The sequence below is a fragment of the Hesperophylax consimilis genome, chromosome 26, assembly GCF_061612785.1.
Source record: "Hesperophylax consimilis isolate HC1 chromosome 26, BYU_Hcon_1.0, whole genome shotgun sequence".
Lineage (NCBI taxonomy): Eukaryota > Metazoa > Arthropoda > Insecta > Trichoptera > Limnephilidae > Hesperophylax > Hesperophylax consimilis.
In genome coordinates, this window is record NC_142861.1 from 7,480,736 (window position 1) to 7,504,175 (window position 23,440).

The window sequence follows — 23,440 nt, forward strand, 5'->3', positions numbered from 1 at the left end:
ACACTACTAGATCTGAAACAATTCTCCTGTCAGACAGTGTTATTAAATGCAATTGATTCATCAAACTGACATGTTTAATATATCCAATTGGAATTTTGAGCTTAAAATTTACATACCTAAGAAATTTGTACTGAACTCTTTCTAAACTAGAGTTAACTTTATACAAACAGCTGAATTATATTCCACTTGACTTCTGACTAATAAAATATAGAGGGTTCTATTACAATCAAAGGACAAAATCAGTTGAAAGTTCTGCAAAGGAAGCCAAGCATCTTTAAAGCCTTATTAGTTATATAGTTAATGCGTGCAATGAATGTCAAGTTTTCATTGAATATTGCACCCAAGTCACGAATTTGTGACCCTGGTATTAATTTAATGTAAGATATTCTAACGAATTTTGGAAAATCGTTTTTCTTGACAATTCTGAATGTTCAAAAATAAAGCATTTTGTTCACACCATTGATGAAGTTGTTCTAAGTTAGTCTGTAAAATTTTGCAATCGTAAACATTTTGTATTCTTTTATATATTTTTAAGTCGTCAACAAAGAGCAGAACTTCCACATCATTAAATTGGTCAACAATTTTCAACTCAATTAGTACATAAAACTATTTACACCGGGGACATGCACAAAATAGGTTCTTAGTTTGAGTTATTTAAATAATTAGCGCATATTTCATACTTACAAAATCAAACATGGCGCTCACTTATCCAACACAAATAAAAGTCATCTCCGGCACTTTTTGTTGAATAGATGGCCAGCATTCATTTAAATATCGTGTTGAAAAACTCGCTCGCTCATAGGTTTGTTTGGAGCTGTTCACACTTGTCGTTCCGACACGCGCCCCGCTACAATACCCCAACCTGGCAACCTGCCCGCTCTCCAGTAGCAAGGAAGCGGATTTTACCGTCCAATTTTTAAATGGAGTGTGAACAAGGCCGTCTGACATTCAGTTTTTCTATTGTTTACCGAAATAATCTCTTATCGATGATTGTTTTTGTATTTTCAGATAGTGCCAGATTACTGGACATGTCGAAGACTCCTTAATAAATTGAAACCTTTTCACTTTCAAATATTTTATATTAGATATGGATGAATACTTTTACATGATGTTTTAGTACCTCTTTTTTAATGTGAATACCAAACAAGGGTCCTGACTGTCCTGGGCCAGTGAGACTATCCCCATTCGGGTATGTTGTGAGGCTGAGGTAGAGGTGAAGGGAACAAGAGGGAGAAGAGAAAGGTTGGGAAATAACATTGGGGAACCGTCTGAAAAGTGAAGCTCCTCGCAATTATTTAAGGAGTTATTAACAGTGGCAAAATTAGTTTTTCGATATCTCCTAAGTGACAAAATTATAAAAAAAAATGTTACAAAGTTAGAGCTTTCAAAGTGAACTTTGGTAAAACTTATGCAATGGTGTCGCTTGACATTGTACGAGACACGATTCAGTATAATTCAAATGGCAGGGATGCACGACTACCGCGCATGTCACAAGCTTTTCGGCTGGCCGCCATCAATATTTTGACAGCTTATATATCTTCGGTACCATTCACGACACGAAATTTCATTATTGGAGAACAACCTCATTATCTCAGTCAAGTCTCGATAAAAGAAAAAAAACCACCTCAAAAATTATTTTGTCAGATTTATTTTAAAGAATCTCAACAAAAACATTAATATTTTTTGACAATCACAAAAAAAATTAAATAAAAAAAGACAACAAAAAAACGTATAATTTAAAATTTGACAATGCCTCGGAATAATAATTTGAAAGTATACATTTTATAAAATTACACAACAATATACCATTAATTTTTAAGTTCCACTAAATTAATTCTTAGCACAAATTGAGATTTATTTAACCCTTGGGCTTTTCCCGCCGAGCTGTATTATTTTCATGAATAATTTTTTGTGTTTTGTGTTTACAGTCTGTCGAGAAACTAAAGAAAAAAAATGGAGGGCGCTGCGATCGTTTAAACGGTTTTAAATGGCAGCACCAAGATGGTTCGAAGGAAAAAAGTGGCAACTATTAAAAAACACTAAGAGATCCCAGCAAAAAAATTTCACATCAAACGGTGTTCAGAAATTAATGGTACTTCTTGAAAGGAGATCATTCTGCATCATTTTGTAATGGAATTTAATATTCCAACTTGTTATTTTTTACCACTTAGCAAGATAATTGAAAGAAAACTGAAGTTATGTAATTTCCCTTCCAATATCACACTGTAAAAATCAGGAGACAATCCTAATCACAATTGAATCTATTACAGTTTGTTCTAAATCGGTGTTGCCATATTATATGTAAATATAAAGAATTTATTCCATTTTATTAATTTTCTGCACTTTCTTGGCGGATTGTACATTATTTCTCAACGAGGAAACTTCCAGAAATCCTCCAATATTCCATTGTGGATGTTTACAAATATATACATGTACATCATTAACTTGACACATTAACCTTACTAATTAAATTCTTACAAGCCTGTTCAACGTTAATGTGGTAAAGCCGGCCTTGAGCCAAACAAACTTCATGGTAATAAGTCAAGTTTTCAATGTTCTGACCTTACGTGCTGCGTAATACTTACACCACGTTTTTTAGTAAGGCTTTTAGTTTTTACGCAATAAACCGACATAAACGACAATGAATGCAATCTGCAGTTTATGGATTAAAAACTATGTAGACCTAAAACAACTATGAACGAGCCACCATAACATTGAACATCTTGAACCACAATTGATTAACCTCATTAAAGCGGCTGTCATATATGCGATTCATCAGCGGCATTCCAATGGTGAATGGGTATCTCATCAAAATGACATTTTACACCTACAAAAACTAGGCTAAATAGGTAACTATTTAACCTTGTTTTTGTTTCATTACTTTTAATGACTCTATATCACTTCTTAACCCATTGGCCTCAAACGACGCCGTCCCGGCGTGTGTACAGCGATGTGTCTTAAAATCAAACGACGCCGTCCCCACGGGTCTGATGTCTGTCAGCTTAAAAACGAAAAAGGGATACATTATTGACATCTGTGTTTAAAATTTTAAATGCCAATCGCTCTGTAGATAATTAAGCATTCATTTCGTAGTAATTGGCAGGACTCCGTTGGTACAGTTTTTTCCTGATATTTACGATTGAAATTTTGTTATATTTCAGCGTCATTGAATTTTTTCAAAATGGCGTGTGGTTCGGGAATTGACAAGCTTGTTCGTAAAACGCGTGGTGGGCGGCTAACATCAGCCAAAATTGAAAAAATACATATTATGGTAATAAGTATGATAAATGTAAAACTTTTCTTAATCCAATTATAAAAAAATGAAGAAAAAAATTGGTTTTTATAAAAAAAATATTTTTATATCCTCGTTTAATCATATTATTATTATTTTATTAAAAACTGCACATATTTTTTACATACCTTAATTCAATGCACAAGTAAATTTAAAAAAATTGTTTCATTTGCATGTTTAGTTTAAAAGTTATGTAAGATTTAGTACACCACTGCAGATTTAAAACTTTGGTACAAAATTGATTCGTCAGTGAAGGACAATTTTTTAGCTAAACAATTCGGAGGCCAATGGGTTAAAGGTGTGTTTAATTGTCATTTTGATGAAATATCATGGAACCGTACTGGGTACCTACAGGAATAAGAACATAGATATATGCTCTGATAGCCAGGCAGCCCTAATGGCACTGGAAAGTAACCGATGCAACTCCAGACTGGTGATGGAATGCAAAACCATTCCTGAAGAACTTGCTACCATCAATAAAATAACCCTGATCTGGGTACCAGGACATAAAGGAATTGAGGGCAATGAGTGGGCTGATGGACTAGCAAGGAAAGGGGCGAAAGCACCACTTGCGGGATCCAAGCTGGCCGTAGGAGTAGCAGCTTGTCACACCGCAATACATATTGAAATATGGGTCAAATCCCGGCACTGGGAGGAATGGAAAAGGGCAGCCGGAGTAAGGCAATCCAAAGTACTCATAAACGAAACAGACACAAGGCGAACTAGAAAACTACTCAATATGGACAGAAACTCATGGAGGGAACTGGTAGGACTACTAACGGGACACTGCCATCTCAGGAGGCACATGCAGTTGTTAATAGGATGAAGAGACTCCAATTCACCTTTGGTACCAATGTCCCGCTTTGTTGGTAACAAGGCTTAGATACCTGGGAAGACACATTGTAGAACCAGAAGACATAGCCACATATCCAATGACAACCCTGCTCGGGGACCGGGTTACCGTTAAAGGATTGAGGTAAAATGGGACATAGCACAATGGGCCTATGGCCTAAGTGCTCACGGGAACTACATATAAACCGTCTCCGCTCTATAAAAAATAAAAAAAATATTGAACCGTATATAAAATGGAACAAAAAAAAATTCTTGTAAAAAAAAAAAAAAAATGATATTTTACAGCTCATGATGGAAATTATGTGGTGAGGTTAAAAATAGTTGCATTTACCAAAGAATTCTAGAGAAAAAAATGAGTAAATTTCATGACTCATCATTTGAGAGTTTTAGATTATTCACATAAAAAATAATATTGTTTTATCAATAAAATAAATAAAATATGCTATTAATAATTAGGAACCTTTAAATTACGTTGCTACAATTTTTTTTAAAACAGCTTCATCTATGAATATACTATCTAGATATATTATGTAGGTGAAAAAAAATGATTGAATAATTATGTATAAAGATAATTATTTTTGCATTAATCTTAGAGATATTTAAATACCGATTCAATATCACTATTTTTAATGCTAGACAGTTAATAAATATGTACCAATATCACTAAATGATGTTAATTTACAGTACAGTCAGAATTTACAATACATAACACTAAACGATTTGAATATCCGAATTAACAATAGGATTTGTAACACTAAATGAAGATTCTTTAGAATTTACAATATGAAAAGTAGTGATATATGTAACATTGAAAGGTGTTGCTGATTTGCACAAATGCAGTGTGGGTATTTATAGTACAGTTATATATATACCGTAAAATAGTGCTTTACATTAGAATGGAAAATTAACTTTAAATTAAATTAGAATAATTGTAAAAAAGTTAGTGTTAAATTATGTTACTTTAAAATTTAGGATAATACGAAACACAATACTTATACATACATAACTACATTGAAAGGTGTTACATTAGAATAATATAAGAATGCAATGGTAGCGATATACATGTAAAAAATAAGTTTTATTTGAATTTAGAACACAACAATAGGGATGTGTATATCACTGAATGATGTTAAATTAAAAGAGTACACTTGAATTTAGAATACAAAAAAGTGATATTATATCACTGAAAAATGTTAAATTAGAATACGTTCGTACATAGTATATTTGAAATTAGAATATAAAAATAGCGATGTATCTTACTTAACCATACCTTAACCAGCCTCACAAAGCTGCCCAACCGGGTGGCGATATAGTTACTCTTGTGAGGTGTATTAAAAAAATACATAAATCAACTGAAGTGCCTAAAGCGGAGTTCGAAGGATGTAAGAATAATTTCACTGATATATTATAATTACCTTTATTTTACGGGATTTTCCCGTGTTTCTCCATGTTCCATTGTTGTATATTTTAAACCCTTTTTAAAAATTACAACTTAACAAAACCCGGGCCAAAAGTAACTGATAGTAAATTAAACAACATTGAAACGTGCTAATGAAGACTCTGATTACGACAGTGATTCTATAAAAATCAGACAAGGTTTCGTCTGTTAAGTAAATAGTGAAAAAATTATGAAATTAATGTACACATGATTTTGATTTAACTTGAAGTGAGTTTTACTTGCGAAAATGTAAAAAAGTTTGTTGAAAATGAATTACTGTGTTTTATATACTACAAATTAACGATTTTTTTAAATAGCTAGGAATGCGATCGGCGACGATGACTCGATAATTGATTATTGATTCTATGAACGGTTGCAAATTATTTTAAGAAAAAATCGGGGAGTTTATGTTATTTTTTTTTTCCTCTGGGCTTCGGGGGGCCCTTGGCTATTGACTCTTTGGACGAAGATGCTTGGGACGCTGTCTTCGCTTTGGTTGCAGGTTTCTTTGCTTTCTGTAAATAAAAAATATAAAATAATAGTAAAATTTTTCAGGTTATGTAAAGAAGTCCCTTTTCATTCCATTCATTCTCGTACAAATATTCCTCCGCCATTAAAGAATTTAATTTAAATAAATTTCTGTCCCCGTCTATACATAATAAAGTAACTGAGGTTTGTACAAATCAATCAATTTTATCATTGTATGTGATGCTTTTATTACTCTCAATTTCCGCACTGCGTAATTTTTTATTTTTTAAATGTACTTTTTGAAGGTGTGTTTTTACTGTTTTTTCAATTTTTATGTATGCTGTTTCATATCATGTAATAATTGTATACAGCGTACGCTTTGTCATATTAACAAACTTCCTCTGGGAAGGGTAATTCTACTTTTTATGCCGTACCTACTTGAATGGCTGTAAAGGCATTGCTGTCAGACAATTCTACAGGGTTTTCCAATAAGAGGTGTTATTTTGATATTCAATCGTAAAAGATCAATGGTTTCATTGCTTGTGTGGCATGTAGCGCCGTCTTGTTGAAAGTAAACGTTGTCCAGATCAATACCATCCAATTCCGGCCATAAAAAATCATTAATCATCTCTCGATAGCGCAATCCATTCACCGTAACTGTTGCTCCAGCCTCATTTTCGAAAAAGTAAGGTCGAATGACTCCGCCGGACCATAAACCGCACCAAACAGTCACACGTTGAGGATAGAAAGGCTTTTCAACAATAACTCTTGGGTTTTCCGAGCCCCAGATGCGACAATTTTGCTTGTTGACGAAGCCACCGAGGTGGAAATGGGCCTCATCACTCAAGATGATTTGCATTTGATTCACTCAAGTGAATTTTAATAATTTCAATGCGTTGTTGAAGCGTGTATCGTTCCATTTTTATTAATGGCGTAGTTTTTACTTGTCAAATGTCAAAAAATGACAGCTTCAAAAGTAACATCTACCGAAATAGCGGGCTATTCAAAATAACACCTCTTATTGGAAAATCCTGTATAATGCACTTGCATAATGTGGATTGACAAGATGATAATTTCTGGAAAAGTGTGTGGAAGTTTTAGTTTTTCCTGCGGGGAAGATTTAACCCGGACATAAAGTGGGAAAAAATATATAAAGGCTAATTTATATGGCGCCGTTTTCATGAAAAATCATCTCAAGGGCGCTGTAGAAATATATTTCTTAAATATTTAATACTAGAACTACTGACTTACGACTAAGGCTTATAACTACTGTCTTGCGACTAAGGCCTTTAACTACTATCCTAATGACATATATATTTACATACGTAGAAACTTACAATTAACATTAACTATAACAATCTAATTTTACTAGCGCCAGAAGAAGAAGGAAGTTCTATAATATTAGGGTGTTTTTATAATTAATTTTAGAACACGGATGCAAAATGCGCCCAATGGGTTACCTAGAAATATATCTTAAATGAATGAAATTAATCGTCGATCTTTAACGCATTTAGATGATTCATCTGCCAACAATTAAACCGATTGACGTCTTATATTCCCGCTGACATTGTCCATTGTCCATTGGTAGGCAAGTCAATAGCATTTTGACTTTATCGTAAGTGAAATAATATCTTTGAGACATAATGTTCTTTCAAGTAAGGAGCTGGATAGTATAATAACACCAACAAATGCGAACAACTTCTTTTTGCTTCTATCGTCTTCTTTATCTGCTGTGTTTACATTACTTCTGTAGGTTTTACAGTCAGAGCCACATGAAAAAGTTACAAGCGAATACTACACGTTTTACTAAATTTTTTATCATAAGCTGTCATTCTTCATATGAACAAGCATAATTTTAAAAGTATTGAAAAAAAAAAAGTATACTAAAAAATTACGAATAATTATACAATTCTTCTACTTCGGCGCACGCCGGGATTTGAACCCGCGACCTCCCGCTTGCTAGTGGAGAGCCTTAGCCCTCGACCACGGAGGCTGGATCCGGAGAGACTGGTTGATGGAGACCTTTTGACCTCTCCAGCCGTACTCTCTCGACCCATCGCCTTGCACTACAGCGGGAGGGATGGATTCACACATCCTTCACCCCTGGCCACATTGACCCACAGATTCCTACCACCCATCATATATTTTTTCTTCCCAGAACTTCTTAGTCTTCCTTTCCCTAAAAAGACCCCCCACACAGCTTCCCCAAAGATGGCATAGGCCCTAAGATAATTTTTTAGTCTCAGGGCAAGCATAAAGTATTTTTGCTGCTGCCAGTTTTAATTGATGCCTGAATTGATATCAAGGGTTAAAAACAGACAAAATTGCAGATCACCTTAATCAACGCATCATGTTCCACATCACTATCCTCCTCTTCTTCTTCCTCCCCCTCCTGAGTGGAGGGTTCAGGGTCTTCTCCGGGGAGGTTCAGCCCTTCGGAGTCCGTGTCCAGGCCGGAGCTGAGCACCGAGCGGCTCTTTTTCAGGCTGATGGCCGAGTAGGGGAGCGGTGCGGCTTCCTTGTTGTATGCCCTGGTGAGGGCGGCTTTCACCTACAAGATGATAAGAGATATTAATATAAAAAGATAACGCTGGCCCCAAACTAAAAACTTACAATATATGAACGTCACTAGCGGAAATCCATCGCTTTTATCAGAACATTGGCATTTGCAACTCTCAACTTGGACGGGCTACATCTCTTCAACTTGCTGGCTTACTTATGTATTCTTCTTCCTCATTTTCTTCAGTCTCACAACATTCCTCTAATCTGGGATACCCTCGTTCCACTGCCTATGGCCGATTGGGACAGGGATGTTAACGGGGTAACGGTTGTACGCACCACTTTTTGCGATATTCATAAACTTTCTATGAAAATAAATGCACATAAATATGTGTGCGTAACTGTGAGAGACCGATGTGAGTGTGTAACATTAAAAAATACATAATTAATTCTTAAGCCCCTAGGACACGTTGGCCCAATACATTTGGCTAACCTGCCAACGTGTGAATGCTGTTGGCGGGTTAGCGCCAAGATCCTTTGATATGTGCACGAAAACCTACAATAATCAGGTTGGCCGGCCAACGTTTGCAGCCAACTGGCTGGGATTAGTTTTTGGCCGGAACTTGGCATTCCTATAGTTAACTCTTGGACTGCACGGGGTAGAATGCCAATCGCCCGCCGTACACCAGCTGACACTATATGTGGAGTTTTAAATAAGCTTAATAAGCATTCTTCACATTAAAAAATAAGTTATATGAAGATTCCCAGTTTGCAAGTGACGAAACGACAAGTTAGAATAATATTAAGAAAACAATTATTTCCTTGTCAAGAGAATAAATTTTATTTTAGTATTCTAGGAGCATTTTTTCATGTTCAAAATACCATAAAATAGAGGCTAGTGCGGTGATCTACTATCAAATCCACGGTGGATTTCTTGGCACACTAGGAGTTAATAAACATTCAGTTTACCTTTGAATCGACCATGGCGTAGGGATCCCTCTTGCCTGGCCACAGCGTCAGCTCCAGCAGCGAGTCCAGGTCCTCGCGCAGCAGGTGGTAGGTCTGCAGCACCTCAAGCGCTGCGGGCACTCCTTCCGCGCCCTGCTCCGCCAGCGGAACCACCACCGCATCGCGTATGTGCGCCGCATAGTCCAGACGGATGGACAGCTTTGAACCTGTCGTGCTGCAAAATGGAAAGAACCAATTATAATCTGCCCTGAAGACGGACAATGTAACTCTATTCCAAATTTTGGCTGAAAGACGAGGAAGAGCAACATGGCTTCATACCCCAAAAATTAACTACAATAAGTTTAAATAATTTCACGACGAATGTGAAAAAAGTCATTAATTTAGGGTTTAAATTAACAGTTTTCGTCTTTGCCAGAAAATAGTGAATTATCATTTATCGCTAAAATTTTTATTTTTTATTTTTATATTAACTCCACACAGGAGGCCCTGAAGAAAATAATTTCCCTCAGGGCCTATGTCATCTTTGGGGATGCTGTGTGGAGGGTCTTTTTGTGGAGAGGAAGGAGTGAACATGGTTCTTGAAGAGTCCCATGTTGTAGGAGGGAGGAAACACAGAGGCCGGCAGTTCGTTCCACAGCTGAGCTGTTGAACTTAAGAACGAATCGTAGAAGCGACCCGTTCTCGTGTGACAAATGTCAACCGTGTACAAATGTTGGGCGCGCGTTTGGCGTGTATCCCGACTACGCACCGGTGCCGAAGGGATCAATGACGCTAGTTCCTCAGAGCATCTTCCATTGTAATACCGATAGAACAAGGACAGCATACCTACCTGACGCCTGTGCTCTAAAGATTGCAGTCCGTTTGTTAGGGGAATCTATCAAACGGACCGCCCGAAAATGAACAAGCATTAACATTATCTGCACGGCTGTCGCACATGTGATCAATCAGCGGCTATCCCCGTACGCGGGTGTCACATATTGTTGACCTTGAACACGATGATATTTGTACACAAAATAGTAAACAACCTGCTACCCAAATATTTTTCGAATAAAATTGTATACAACAAGGACATACACAAACATAAAACTAGGACGTGCAATGAAATCAGGCTACCAAAGAAGGACAAAGCGAATACCCAGAATAGTATATTATATAAAGGGATGAAATATTATAACGCGCTGCCGGAAAACCTTAAGTCTGCCCCAATTGAAAAGTTTAAGATGTTGTGTAGGAGCCACATCAAGCAAGAAAAAAAAACATAGTATTTATATGTAATAATTAATTAGTCATTTGTAAACATAAATGTACAAATTACTAAAATAAAATCAATAAATAAATAAATATGTGATTCATGAAGTTTCAATAAAACACATACAGTGAGTTTAAATATGCCGCATGATGGGATAGACTGCATTTAAAAGGTTAATGTAAAATTACAAAATCATTATAAATTATATAATATGTGTACCTGAGTCCTGTATGCGAATGAAGCTCCATGGCCATCCTGTTCATTTTATTAGTACGCGAGTTCTGGCCCAGCCACGATGGGAACTCTATTTGCCCCTGCATATGGCCCGACAGTATCTCTCCTGGCAACACTGAACTGTACATGGCCTGAAAGCAGATTTATCTATGGTTTAGTGACAGCTCTCTTTTAGTTAACAATATTTACTGGCCTGATTGTATTTCACCTGGCAATACTGTACATGATTTATCTATGGTTCAGTGACAGTTCTATTTCATTTAAATAAAATTAACATGTTTTATTGTGGTTCTAAACGAGTAAGCAGAGGTGTGTCGTTCCATTGATTTTAGGAACTCATATCCGATTCCGAGTTCAGCCGAATGGACTCGATTCATTCCTTTCACACCGCCGGACTCACCGAATCTGGTGGAATCAAACATAGGGTAAACTTCGGTTTATGGGCGAAATTCCTAAAAAATAAAACTAGTTATTTTTACACTAACTTTGGGCCGGGGAATCCGAATCTGGAAGAATTAGGTTGCGGCAAGCAATATTAACTGAATTACACGACTTTAAAATTTCGACGCACAAACAATTTAACTGGCCATTTTGAACGCTTTCTGACAATAAAACTAGTTATCTTTATACATCTTTATACTAACTTTGGGCCGGGGAATCCGAATCCAAAAGAATTAGGTTGGGGCAAGCAATATAAGCTGAAATACACGACTTAAAAATTTTCGATGCAGAACAAAATACAATACCCCATTTTCGACAAGTTGTTGACAATAAAATCCATAGAAAAATAACCAAAGATATATCACCAATATAAAATTAAATGTTGCTAGTAAGCAATAATATCAATAACGTAAAATAACATGTTTATAATTTCAGTAATATTTCTTATTCAAACAGTTAGATTTAGGTTTATTATCACGAAAGGTGAGTTTTTATGTCGGGGGAGACGAAAAAATATGCATTTTATATTTTAATTTTGCTAACATTAATTCATTTACGTAAAGTATTCAGATACATTTTATTCACTTTTGTATCACAAACCATGTTACACAAACCTAGCGTAGCCGCTAAACTACTAGAAAACTGGGATGTTTTCTTGCCTTGACGCGAGTAGGCGCTACGAAGGGGGCACTTTCTTTTCTATCACAAACCATGTTACACAAACCTAGCGTAGCCGCTAAACTACTTGAAAACTGGGATGTTTTCTTGCCTTGACGCGAGTAGGCGCTACGAAGGGGGCACTTTCTTTTCTATCACAAACCATGTTACACAAACCTAGCGTAGCCGCTAAACTACTTGAAAACTGGGATGTTTTCTTGCCTTGACGCGAGTAGGCGCTACGAAGGGGGCACTTTCTTTTCTATCACAAACCAAAATAAATAAATATTTTTGAGAGTTGGTAACATTGTATGTAATATCTTTGGTTATTTTTCTATGGATTTTATTGTCAACGTGTCGAAAATGGGGTATTGTATTTTGTTCTGCATCGAAAATTTTTAAGTCGTGTATTTCAGTTTATATTGCTTGCCCCAACCTAATTCTTTCGGATTCGGATTCCCCGGCCCAAAGTTAGTATAAAGATGTATAAAGATAACTAGTTTTATTGTCAGAAAGCGTTCAAAATGGCCAGTTAAATTGTTTGTGCGTCGAAATTTTAAAGTCGTGTAATTCAGTTAATATTGCTTGCCGCAACCTAATTCTTCCAGATTCGGATTCCCCGGCCCAAAGTTAGTATAGAAATAACTAGTTTTATTTTTTAGGAATTTCGCCCATAAACCGAATTTTTTCCTCAAACTTATTGTGTCGTTCCACTGGACTTAATGAATCCAGCGGAATCAAACTTATTGGGTCGCTCCGTCGGACTTACTGAATCTGGTGGAATCAAACTCATTGTGTCTTTCTGCCAGACTCACTGAATCCAGAAAAATCAAACTTATTGTGTCGTTCCACTGGACTTAATGAATCTGGTGGAATCAAATTCTTTGTGTCGCTCAGCCGGACTCACTGAATCTGTTGGAATCAAACTGACTGAATCTTTGGAATTAAACTCACTGAATCTGGTGGAATCAAACTCATTGTGTCGTTCTGCCAAACTCACGGAATCCAGAAGAATCTAACTCATTGTGAGGATTAGCCAGACCTGGTGGAACGCCACAGTGTTGAGTAACAATAGGAATCATAGGAGTTAATCACGGAATCGGAACCAATACAGGTCAAGATTGAGGGGGGATATGAGAATGGTTCAGTGGGGGGCATTTTAGATCCACCCACAGTTCGGAACGTGTGAGGGTGAATCTGGATTCGTTCCATCATAGTTAGTGAACTTGGAGTGAGTCAAACGCCTTTGGAATCAAATTCGTTGCGGCCAAAACGTCACACTCTACGAGTATTTGAAGAGAATGTAATAATTATTCACCTGTAAGGGGAGAAGGCTCCAGGCCATACTTTTCCTGATTTTATTGTCGACTAGATCTCCACAACTGATGCAATCTGCTGCTTCAGCAAACCTCCGTAGGATATCATTCCTAGAGCAAAGGATTGAGTGATTCATTTTAGTTTAGGAATATGTGCATATATTTAACGGTAAAACAATATCGCTATAAACATAATCAAAGTCACAAAGGTGACAAATAGTACTCTTGAGATATCTGACAAATAACAATTTTTTTTTTTTAAAGTAAGTATTTACTTGGCGCAGTGCGGTGCCACCTTGACGTAGTTCTGCTGCACGAAGAGCGGAGATAAACTGTAGTCGTGGAAGAACAGGTCGCTCTTGTCGTGGATGCTCATAGTCTTGTGCTCATCCTCGGAGAACACCTTACGCACCACGTCCCAGGGGCCCTACAAACATTGAAACATGGCTATGATTAGATTTAATAGAAACAAAGGAGATGGGCCATACTCCAATATTAGAGTGAAGCCGCTTGCACAACAACGTTAACCCATACTACGCACATCGGTGACCCGCCTTTGTTTCTATCTACACACCAAATGCGTAACTTTCATTAGTGCAGTTTGGTCATAGCTAGGCATACTCTCATGACGTATATCTCCATTTGCTTATATCATCTCTACCAGATCGGATCTGCAAATCAGCCACAAAAATGCTGGGTTTTGTCATACACAATTCAAACGAATTGACCAACCTTGCAGTAATAAAGCTGCTTTTTTTTTTTTTTTTTTAAAGTCGGAGGCGGTTTACTTCCGTTCCCCGCGAGCACTTAGGCCATAGGACCATTGTACTATCTCCCATTTTACCTCATTCCCTTGCCAGTAACCCGGTCCCTTTTATGAAGTTCACCAGGGCTGTCATTGGATATGTGGCGATGTCTTCTGGTTCCACACTGTGTCTTCCCAGGTATCTGAGCCTTATTCCCAGCAGAGCGGGACATTGGCACCATAGGTGAATTGGAGTCTCTTCCTCCTCTTCACATTTCCTACAGATGTTGGTGTTTTCCACTCCTAACAGTTGCATGTGTCTCCTGAGATGGCAGTGTCCCGTTAATAGTCCTACCAGTTCCCTCAGTGAGTTTCTGTCCATATCGAGTAGTTGCCTGGTTCGGTTAGGGTCCGGTCCGTTTATGAGTACTTTAGATTGCCTCATTCCGGGTGCCTTCTTCCATTCCTTCCAGTGTTGGGATTTGACCCACCTCTTGATATGTAGTTTGGTGTGGCAAGCTGCTACTCCTACGGCCGGCTCAGATCCCGCAAGTGGTGCTTTCGCCCTTTTCTTGCTAGTTCGTCAGCCCGCTCGTTGCCCTCAATACCTTTATGTCCTGGTACCCAGAGCAGGGTTACTTTATTGATGGTCGCCAGTTCTATAAGATATTATATATAATAAAGCTGCTTTACTTTAGCTTAGTATGTAGCACTCTCGAAAGTGGATCAGGTAAGGGGGCCTGAGCACAACCATGAGTATGTATTAATACACTTCGGGCGGGAGAGGTGGTTCTACCCGTTCGGTCAATTGATGCTTAACAGCGGGAAGGGTAGTTCTACCTTTTGCGCCGGCCTCATTTCAATGGCAGAAGAGACGGAATTATTCAATGCTTTTATATGAATATTATATACCAATCTCTTTGTAAAGGTCCCAACTATATGTATATAATTATCGAATCGTAATGCAAGTCTTTTTTTTATATTCATCTTTGTGCCTTTCGTTTACATCGGTATTTCAACAATAGTATATTATTTAGATAACATATTAAATTATTGTAATAATTCAATTCCTGGAATGAGGGTTTTATGACCGTGAAACCCGATTTGAATCTCTATCTCTGTTCCGCCCAACTCAACTCCTATGTGCAAGCGAGCAAGCGATGTCGGGCGCATTTAAAGAAAGCAGGACCGTAATAAACATATTACAAGGTTAATTGAGTTGCATTTTTGTTAACATATTTTCGAAGATATAGCCAGATACAAAATACCTGCCAGAAATGTGTTTATGGTCGAGAAAGTTAGAAAAAATTTTTTACGATACCTCTACACGAGAGTTCTGTTTTATCCGTCCAAGGTTTTTACCCCAGGTTGTTTCCAACAGCATTTAAGATTACGACTCATCAATACAAGACATTATAGCTGAAATAGTATTCCATGTACTGGATTATTTCACGCGAGGCCACCAACACACTTCCGATTCTTTCCGGGTTCAGAATTAACTTACCAATGGTGATGCCCTGGGATGAATTACAAGGTAAATTAACTGCATGGCAGGAAATGTGGATGTTTTCCACGTGTCTTTCTACTACTTTAACCCATTGGCCTCCGAATTGTTTTGCTAAAAAATTGTCCTTCACATCCGAATTAATTTTGTACCAAAAGTTTTAAGTGCAGTGGTGTACTAAATCTTACATAACTTTTAAACTAAACATGCAGACGAAACAATCTTTTTTAATTTACTTGTGCATTGAATCGAGGTATGTAAAAAATATATGCATTGTTTAAAAAAAAATAATAATATGATTAAACGAAGATATGAAATTTTTTTTTTTTCAAAAACCAATTTTTTTTCTTCATTTTTTTATAATTGGATTAAGAAAAATTGTACATTAATTATACTTATTACCATAATATATATTTTTTGCCATTTGGGCTCTTGTTAGCCGCCCACCATGCGTTTTACGAACAAGCTTGTCAATTCCCGAAACACACACCATTTTGAAAAAATTCAATGAAGCTGAAATATAACAAAATTTCAATCGTAAATATCAGGAAAAAACTGTACCAACGGAGTCCTGCCAATTACTACGAAATAAATGCTTAATTATCTTCAGAGCAATTGGCATTTAAAATTTTAAACACAGATGTCAATAATGTATCCCTTTTTCGTTTTTAAGCCGACAGACATCAGACCCTCAGTCGTTTGATTTTAAGACACATCGCCGTACACACGCCGGGACGGCGTCGTTTGAGGCCAATGGGTTAACCTCGTGTGCGCCGACACATAAAAAAAATCATTTCTCTGAATATAACTGGTTATTCTGGGGAGACTACATATGGTAGATAATATACTATTTTTATAAATATATACGCCCATTATCTGGTGAGAAGGTTCATTTTACATAAACAAGTTATCAAGAATATAGAATCAGCTGGCGCACAGTGAAAGTTTTTTGTCGGCGATCAAGAAGAAGAGTGTTTACCATCTTCATGTTCTTGTGCGCCAGTTTGGAGTCTCTGGACACGGTGTCAGCGTCCATGTTCTTGTCGGCCACCGACCAGACGGACAGCAGGTTGAGGATCTGGCGCACGTCCTGATTGGCGCCCACGATCATCTGCTGCAGCGACTGTGGCGGGATTTTGATGCCCTCTTTGAAACAGATGGTCATCATAGCGGCCTGGAAATCAACACAGTAATTTATTACTGAATAATTTGTAAGATAAGACAACATTGCATAAACCTGTTAACACAAAAACAACAGTGCATTAACTCTTTGCAGTCGGCCGTATCAACTGTTGTTACGGCAAAAAGTCTATACTCACACGCGGCTGTATCAACAGTTGAAACGGAAACTTTGACGGCCGATATTCCAGCGCTCTTTCGTCATAAATGTGTTTCTTGCTCACTTGGACATTCGTAGAACTATCACGATGCTGACATCTACAAGAATTTCTCAAAAATAAAATTGTATTTCATAAAAAAAGATTGATAATCTAGTGCGCCTCTTCGCGCCTTTTAGTCCTTTAGTTTACATTTTTGTCAACGGATGGCGTTAGTACTAGTATGTCATTCACAACTTTTCATAACTAAAAATGATAAGTGATCATGGCGTCCCACTTGTGTCTATCAACGCAGTGGCCTAAGTACACACACGCCGAGTGAATGGCGGGACCACATTCAAAAGATACGGTACGTCTTTGTATGAAATTTTATGTTTTTGTTTTTATAAACATCTAAGAGTGTTGACACACGAGGATTTGTTTTCATATTGTGGAGAATAATCTGTTCTGTCTATATAGTCGAATAAATCATGCCAGAATGCTATAATTTGACATTTAATTGCGTGCATAGGTATTTGAAAATATGTACCGCGTACGGGTATAGATAAAACGGAGCGAATTAACGCGTTCAAAAGGTTAAATCGCATAACGGTCAACATATTGATTTTACACAGGAATAAATGGGAGAACACAATTTCAGAATGAGTTTGTATGAGGTACTCAAATACTGAAATGATGTGTTAGTAGATAATATAAGGTAAAATAGTTAGGACAAATATATTATGTGAGGTTGCAGGACATTTGTAGCGTAACTTGTATGAGGTACTCAACACTAATTGCAGGTTCAATTCCTATTGCGGTGCAAAAATTTGTGTACATTTTTTTTTGGTGTGAATACCACACAGGAGTGCCAACTGTTCGGAGTTAGTGGAACTACGGCATCTTCAATCAGGGTGTGTTGTATGGCTGAAGGGAGTGGGGAAAGGATGAGGATGGGGCAGAGAAAGGTTTGGAAGTACCTAGCTCTTCAGAACTGCGACTTTTCGATTGCAAATGGTGGTATTTCACAAGGGCGATACTGCTTGAAAGTCTTTGGCTGTGTCGCAACTACATCAGCATTGCCAGGTTCTTTCTTACCTTCCTCCAGTGTTTTTCAAAGTGGAAATCACGCCTCACCAGGGGACAATTTGAATATTTTGGGGGTAATCCACAAAATCATAAATTATAAATATTTTGAATTTTGAAGTGTGGCGTGGCACAAATGAGGTCGAGGAAACACTGCCCTATCCCACTATAGTCTAATTTACACCAGACGTGGGGAACTTAGCGTGTATTCAGTTACTTACCTTAATTTGTTCCACTTTAGGTTTGCTGTAGGTAAGATCGAAGCAGTTTCCCACCAGCGATCTCATCTTCTGACTGGCCTTGTCGTTGCACATGCAGATGATGGGCACCGAAGTGGTTTTGATAAGTGATATAAGCTCCTGCATTCCACCTGAACACAAAAACAACATTAAATTTAAATTATTTTATTTATAACTAGCTTTACCAATCAATCAATCTTTTACTTCTAACTGATGACGCTGTTTAAAAAAAAACATGTTTGTCCAACAGATGTCACAGGTATAGTATAGGTATATAAAAACACATGCGTATTCGAATGCAACATTGTGTCCAAATTTCAAAGCAATCGGTGAAAAACTTTCCGAGATTTAAGATTGTGAACAAACAAACTTTAATAATTAAGCAATTCATCTTTTGTACCTGAAAACTACCTTTAAATTTTGAAATTCGGAAGAAAGTAATTTATCTTGTACTCTCATGCAGAATCATCTCTCGAAGTTTGTGCACTTTACCCCCAGAAACCCAGTATTTGAAATATAAAAGAGATATACAATATTTTCTCTTCTCTAAGAGATTCTGTTCTGACGGAACTAGGTTTTGGATATACGGTTTTTAGCGACGTCTATGGTTCAACATCATGGTTTGGGCAAGGTTCTAACAGTAACTACAACAATGTTTTTGAAATACCAGAGATATTTTTCCAATAATATCTTAAGCCAAGAATTGATGATCTTAACTCTTTGCACGCGGCCGTATCAACTGTTGTTACGGCAAGAAGTCTATACTCACACGCGGCTGTATCAACAGATGATACGGAAACATTGACGACCGATATTCCAGCGCTCTTTCGTCATAAAATTATTTCTTGCTCACTTGGACATTCGTAGAACTATCACGATGCTGACATCTACATGAATTTCTCAAAAATAAAATTGTATTTCATAAAAAAAGATCGATAATCAAGTGCGCCTCTTTGCGCCTTTTAGTCCTTTAGTTTACATTTTTGTCAACGGATGGCGTTAGTACTAGTATGTCATTCACAACTTTTCACAACTAAAAATGATAAGTGCTCATGGTGTCCCACTTGTGTCTATCACCTAAGTACACACACGCCGAGTGAATGGCGGGACCACATTCAAAAGATATGGTACGTCTTTGTATGAAATTTTATGTTTTTGTTTTTATAAACATCTAAGAGTGTTGACACACGAGGATTTGTTTTCATATTGTGGAGAATAATCTGTTCTGTCTATATAGTCCAATAAATCATGCCAGAATGCTATAATTTGACATTTAATTGCGTGCATAGGTATTTGAAAATATGTACCGCGTACGGGTATAGATAAAACGGAGCAAATTAACGCGTTCAAAAGGTTAATATGTATATAAAAATTTAGACTGCGAATGTTTGAGCTCGCAAAACTCAAAAAGTAATGGGCCGATATGGCTACAAATTTCAAAGTTTGTTCTTATTAGTGCCAGGGGTGTTTAGAGAGTGGTTTGAATGGTGGAAGAAGTCGGGGACGCCCGAGGAATACTTGACGCAATATCTCTGCACTAGAATGAGATACGGAGTAGAATTAAAGTCGACGCTATGTAGTTTTTTAACAGTAACATTGTGGTATACAGTAGTGAATGGTGGAAGAAGTTGGAGACGCCCAAGAAAGACATTAACAATAGCGAAGCAATGCGGGGTCCACTAGTTATTTATAACTCTTTTAGTTTCAGTTACATGTAATAAGTATATTTGCGGCAACTTCTCAGTTTCGATCTGGAGAAAGACCAACTCGCAGTATATAAAATATAAAAATTTTAAGGCTTAATAAAGTATACAAAAAAAGGGAAATGTTGCTTGAAAAAGCATTGTTTGATGATCAGATCTGAATAGCCAGGTAATTCCCAACCTCCCTACTCCCTTCTTCATCCTAAGAACACAACCTAATTGGTGATATCACAGCTCCACTGGCTGTAGGCAGTTGGGACTTTTGTGCGGTGTGCACAGAAGAAAAAAATTCCCAAATATTCTATATAAAACTGATCTTTTAGTATGTTAAGCCGCCTCTATCTTCATTTCCAGCCATTCCGTCTACTTCATCCATGATCACAACATGTTTCTCAAAAATCCTCAATTATTCTACTTATTATAAAACTGATCTTTTAGTATGTTAACCCACCTCTATCTTCATTTCCAGCCATTCCGTCTACTTTATCCATGATCACAACATGTTTCTCAAAAATTCTCAATTATTCTATAAAACTGATCTTTTATTATGTTAACCCACCTCTATCTTCATTTCCAGCCATTCCGTCTACTTCGTCCATGATCAAAACATGTTTCTCAATTATTCTACTTATTACACAACTGATCTTTTATTATGTTAACCCACCTCTATCTTCATTTCCAGCCATTCCGTCTACTTCGTCCATGATCAAAACATGTTTCTCAATTATTCTACTTATTACACAACTGATCTTTTATTATGTTAACCCACCTCTATCTTCATTTCCAGCCATTCCGTCTACTTCGTCCATGATCACAACATGTTTCTTGGTCACAGCGCCTTTTCCCTTTTTACCTGAAAACATTGAAACAAATATTAAAATAAATAGATAGGTTACCTTGCTCTATTCACATTCGTATGTTACAAAGGTTCTAATATGAATTCAATCCTACTTCCGTCATTGCTAAGGACTTAGCTTATAATGATGATTACAGTTTAGAGTTAAAGAACAATATGTAAACGAAGTTTCATACCGTGAACATAGCCGGCCAGGGAATTAGTGGAGACCAGATCGGTGAGATGCTCCTTCAGCAAGTTCTTGCTTCGAGTGTCTGATGCGTTGAACTCCACAGTGTCGAATCCTAACTCCTTACACACCAAGTTTACAGTTGTTGTTTTACCTAGTAAATAAAATATAAAAACACATTAAAAAAAAAAAGATTATTTAATTTAAAAAATAATAACTCCTCTTCAGTGTTGTGGGGAATATCATTAACCTCTCAGATTAATTTATTTATTTAGCTGAAAAGTACATCTAAAAGTTGAAATTTCAAAAAAATTTTTTTTTTCTTTTTTACTTCTACCATCATGTAGAATCACCTCTCGAAGTTACTGCACTTTCACCCCGGACACCTGTATAAATAGATAGATTCTTTCAACAGCTTGTACATGAATATTATAATGTGGGTTCCGTACAGGAGAATTGTAATCAAGTTTGACTTCTAACAAAGGCAAAGTATATCAATGCACTTAATATTGTTGAAATTTATAGTTAACTTTTTTATAAATCCAAAAAATAAATATTTGTAAGCCATTGTTAGAGATTTTCGTTATGTGGTATTAATTCACACACCATTGTAAAATAAATAATCATTAATGAGAGGAACTGACCGACGCCAGGTGGTCCACTGAGCAAGGCTGCCTTGTAGTAACCCCCCTTGGTATCCTTGGCCCAGGGGCTGGGCTTGGGGTGGGTGATCTTCCTGTTGGTGTACCAATCTGACAGCCACTTCACCAATCTGAAACATTTCAATCAAACATATTAAAAAGCGAAACAAGCGAGTTAAGCCATTAATTATTATTCTTCTTCTTTTGTATGGTGGGTGGGTCAGAGGGGGACATCTAGGTCTGCGAGCCAGTTTAGGGCCTCAGGCGTCACCATGTGGACCTCATCAATCCCGCCGGGGAATGAATGGAGCGGGCATTCGTTGATCACATGTTCGGTGGTCTGCACCGCACCACATTCACACATCGCCGACTCTTTAAGGCCCCATCTGTGCATCATGTGGGCACAGCGGCTATGGGAGTACCTTAACCTATTGATGGCGGAACAGGTTTTGCGAGGCAATGAGAACCCAGCCTGTCTCTTGGTGGGGATTAATCATTACCATCGTTTCTACATACACACCATAACTTTCATTCAAAAGCAACCATTGTTCCACACACGACAAGCGTGTAAAATGAAAAACCGACATATGTTTATGTCACCATCTCTTTAAAACATATAATATTCATCTTGCTATCTCCCTCACGGCCACGACCCAAGGGTTCCTAAGCTTTCTTCAGTACCTAATTTTTACTTAGACGAAACTTCTGTCCATCTCATTTATTCTATGGACAGAAGATGCCAAAGCCATTCTTTAAATTGACCCAATAAATCATATATACTTGTGAACGAAAGCTTCTTTAAGAGACAATAGATGGCACTGCTAGTCACTCGCCGCCGTAGCTCGCAGCCCTGCTATTTCGTGGTACATTTCAAATAATTTAAGAATAAGTCCAGTTGTTTTGATGCACATTATTTATTATTATTGTTGTCTTATAGTTTTGGGGGCATCTAAAACCAACTGACCTAAGGGAAGAACCGCCCCTGGTTCCAACCAACCCAAGCTTAAAAGCAACTGATATACTGGGCATTAGTGGAGAGGATTGTACGAAGTTAGAGGGGATATATAACATTGATAAATCCACAGTATCCGATTTGAAAGATAAAAATAATAAAATTTACTGCTATGTAGCATCTACATTAAAAGGTTCTGGAAAACGTCAAACTCTCAAATGTTTCGAAAATCCAGCTGTTTCTTAAAGATTCCAGTAATCTGATTAATATAATCATTAAACTGAATAGGCTCAGTTTTTAATTGTTCAGATTATAAAGGCTATATTAACATAAAGAAGATCATCTACAAAAACTGCATAAAAAAATTACCACATCACATAACTCACTCGCAAAACACGAGAGCAATTACACACAAACAATTACAAGTACCGTATATCAAATCAAATTTCGCTAAAAGACATGAATCTTACCTGGCTCCTCACATATTCAACATGTTCCTAACCCAAACTAAAACTTACGTCTTACCAAATAATTTGAATTGGGTGTTTAAAAGATTTGTAAACTGGTTGATGGTAAAAGAAAGAACAGATATTTGAAATATTCTAAACATCTAATACATTTTACAAACCATACTGCACACAAATTCTAACAAAATTACAAAATTTTACAATTAATTATAATACGAAATACTCATTTCATATTTTTATACATAATTTTTCAACACATGTAACTCCACTTATTTTTCTAGTTTTATATTACTCATTTTTTTACTACTATTTTTTCTTATTATTTTTATTTTACTATTTTTTACTAA

General features: G+C 36.9%; 1 protein-coding gene across 1 annotated transcript in view; it reads right to left on the minus strand.

The window, feature by feature from the left end:
• Positions 1–4,754: 4,754 nt before the first annotated feature.
• Positions 4,755–23,440, minus strand: part of Gnf1 (germ line transcription factor 1) — a 29,500-nt gene continuing 10,814 nt past the window's right edge. The window contains exons 8-18 of the mRNA XM_089647524.1: positions 21,678–21,805; positions 21,041–21,187; positions 20,778–20,861; positions 18,288–18,436; positions 16,644–16,838; positions 13,691–13,842; positions 13,418–13,526; positions 10,987–11,132; positions 9,519–9,732; positions 8,386–8,601; positions 4,755–6,097 (exon numbers count right to left, since the gene is read on the minus strand). Of these exons, the coding sequence (XP_089503650.1) occupies positions 5,993–6,097; positions 8,386–8,601; positions 9,519–9,732; positions 10,987–11,132; positions 13,418–13,526; positions 13,691–13,842; positions 16,644–16,838; positions 18,288–18,436; positions 20,778–20,861; positions 21,041–21,187; positions 21,678–21,805 (1,645 nt within the window). The 3' untranslated portion in view covers positions 4,755–5,992. The remainder of the gene's footprint in view (positions 6,098–8,385; positions 8,602–9,518; positions 9,733–10,986; positions 11,133–13,417; positions 13,527–13,690; positions 13,843–16,643; positions 16,839–18,287; positions 18,437–20,777; positions 20,862–21,040; positions 21,188–21,677; positions 21,806–23,440) is intronic.